Raw genomic sequence first — 622 nt, forward strand, 5'->3', positions numbered from 1 at the left:
AAAAAAAAAAAAAAAAAAAAAAAAACACTGGTAAGTAAGCTGATTCTTACCATAGTCTGTTGAGAAGGAAAAACATCACCCAACTTTCCAAAATCATAGAATGATAATAGATCATCAGTCTAGCAGTGATTCCTTGCTCCTGTTGCTAGAACAGAATATGTCTTAAGCCCCAAGTGAACTAACACTAGGGCAATTCCTTTGGGGTTGTGGTGGTTTAAAAAAGAATCATTGCCAATATAATGGAAGTACAACAAATAAGCACTATGGTATTTCATCTTTCTACTCTCAGATCTCTTTCTAGTGACTTGCCTTATACAAACACAACTAGGAGATACACAACAAGGAGACTTGAATGTGACAACCGAAAGTAGTCCAAATCAGATTGGGAAAGGCTAAAGAATAATCTGGAAGGGCAAGTGGGAAATAACCTTAACACTGAACAATATCTCGAACCCTATACCATGCATGGCACTTGATCCCAGTTATAAGCAAGCCATATATAATGCTAGCTTTGTTCTAGCAATGTTCCTCAGAATATTTCATATTTATTTAACATCAGTTTCCCTTCCTATTTATGTCTGTTTCTTAGGTTCCTAACTGTGTACCTCCTCTTGCTTCTAGA

General features: G+C 36.2%; 1 protein-coding gene across 1 annotated transcript in view; it reads left to right on the forward strand.

Moving 5' to 3' along the window:
• LOC110313742 (F-box only protein 34-like) overlaps window positions 1–396 on the forward strand; it is a 3,005-nt gene extending 2,609 nt beyond the window's left edge. The window contains 1 exon segment of the mRNA XM_021188170.2: window positions 290–396. Within this exon segment, the coding sequence (XP_021043829.1) occupies window positions 290–396 (107 nt within the window).
• The last annotated feature ends 226 nt before the right edge of the window (window positions 397–622 follow it).

The sequence above is a fragment of the Mus pahari genome, chromosome X (assembly GCF_900095145.1).
Source record: "Mus pahari chromosome X, PAHARI_EIJ_v1.1, whole genome shotgun sequence".
In the NCBI taxonomy this organism is placed as follows: domain Eukaryota; kingdom Metazoa; phylum Chordata; class Mammalia; order Rodentia; family Muridae; genus Mus; species Mus pahari.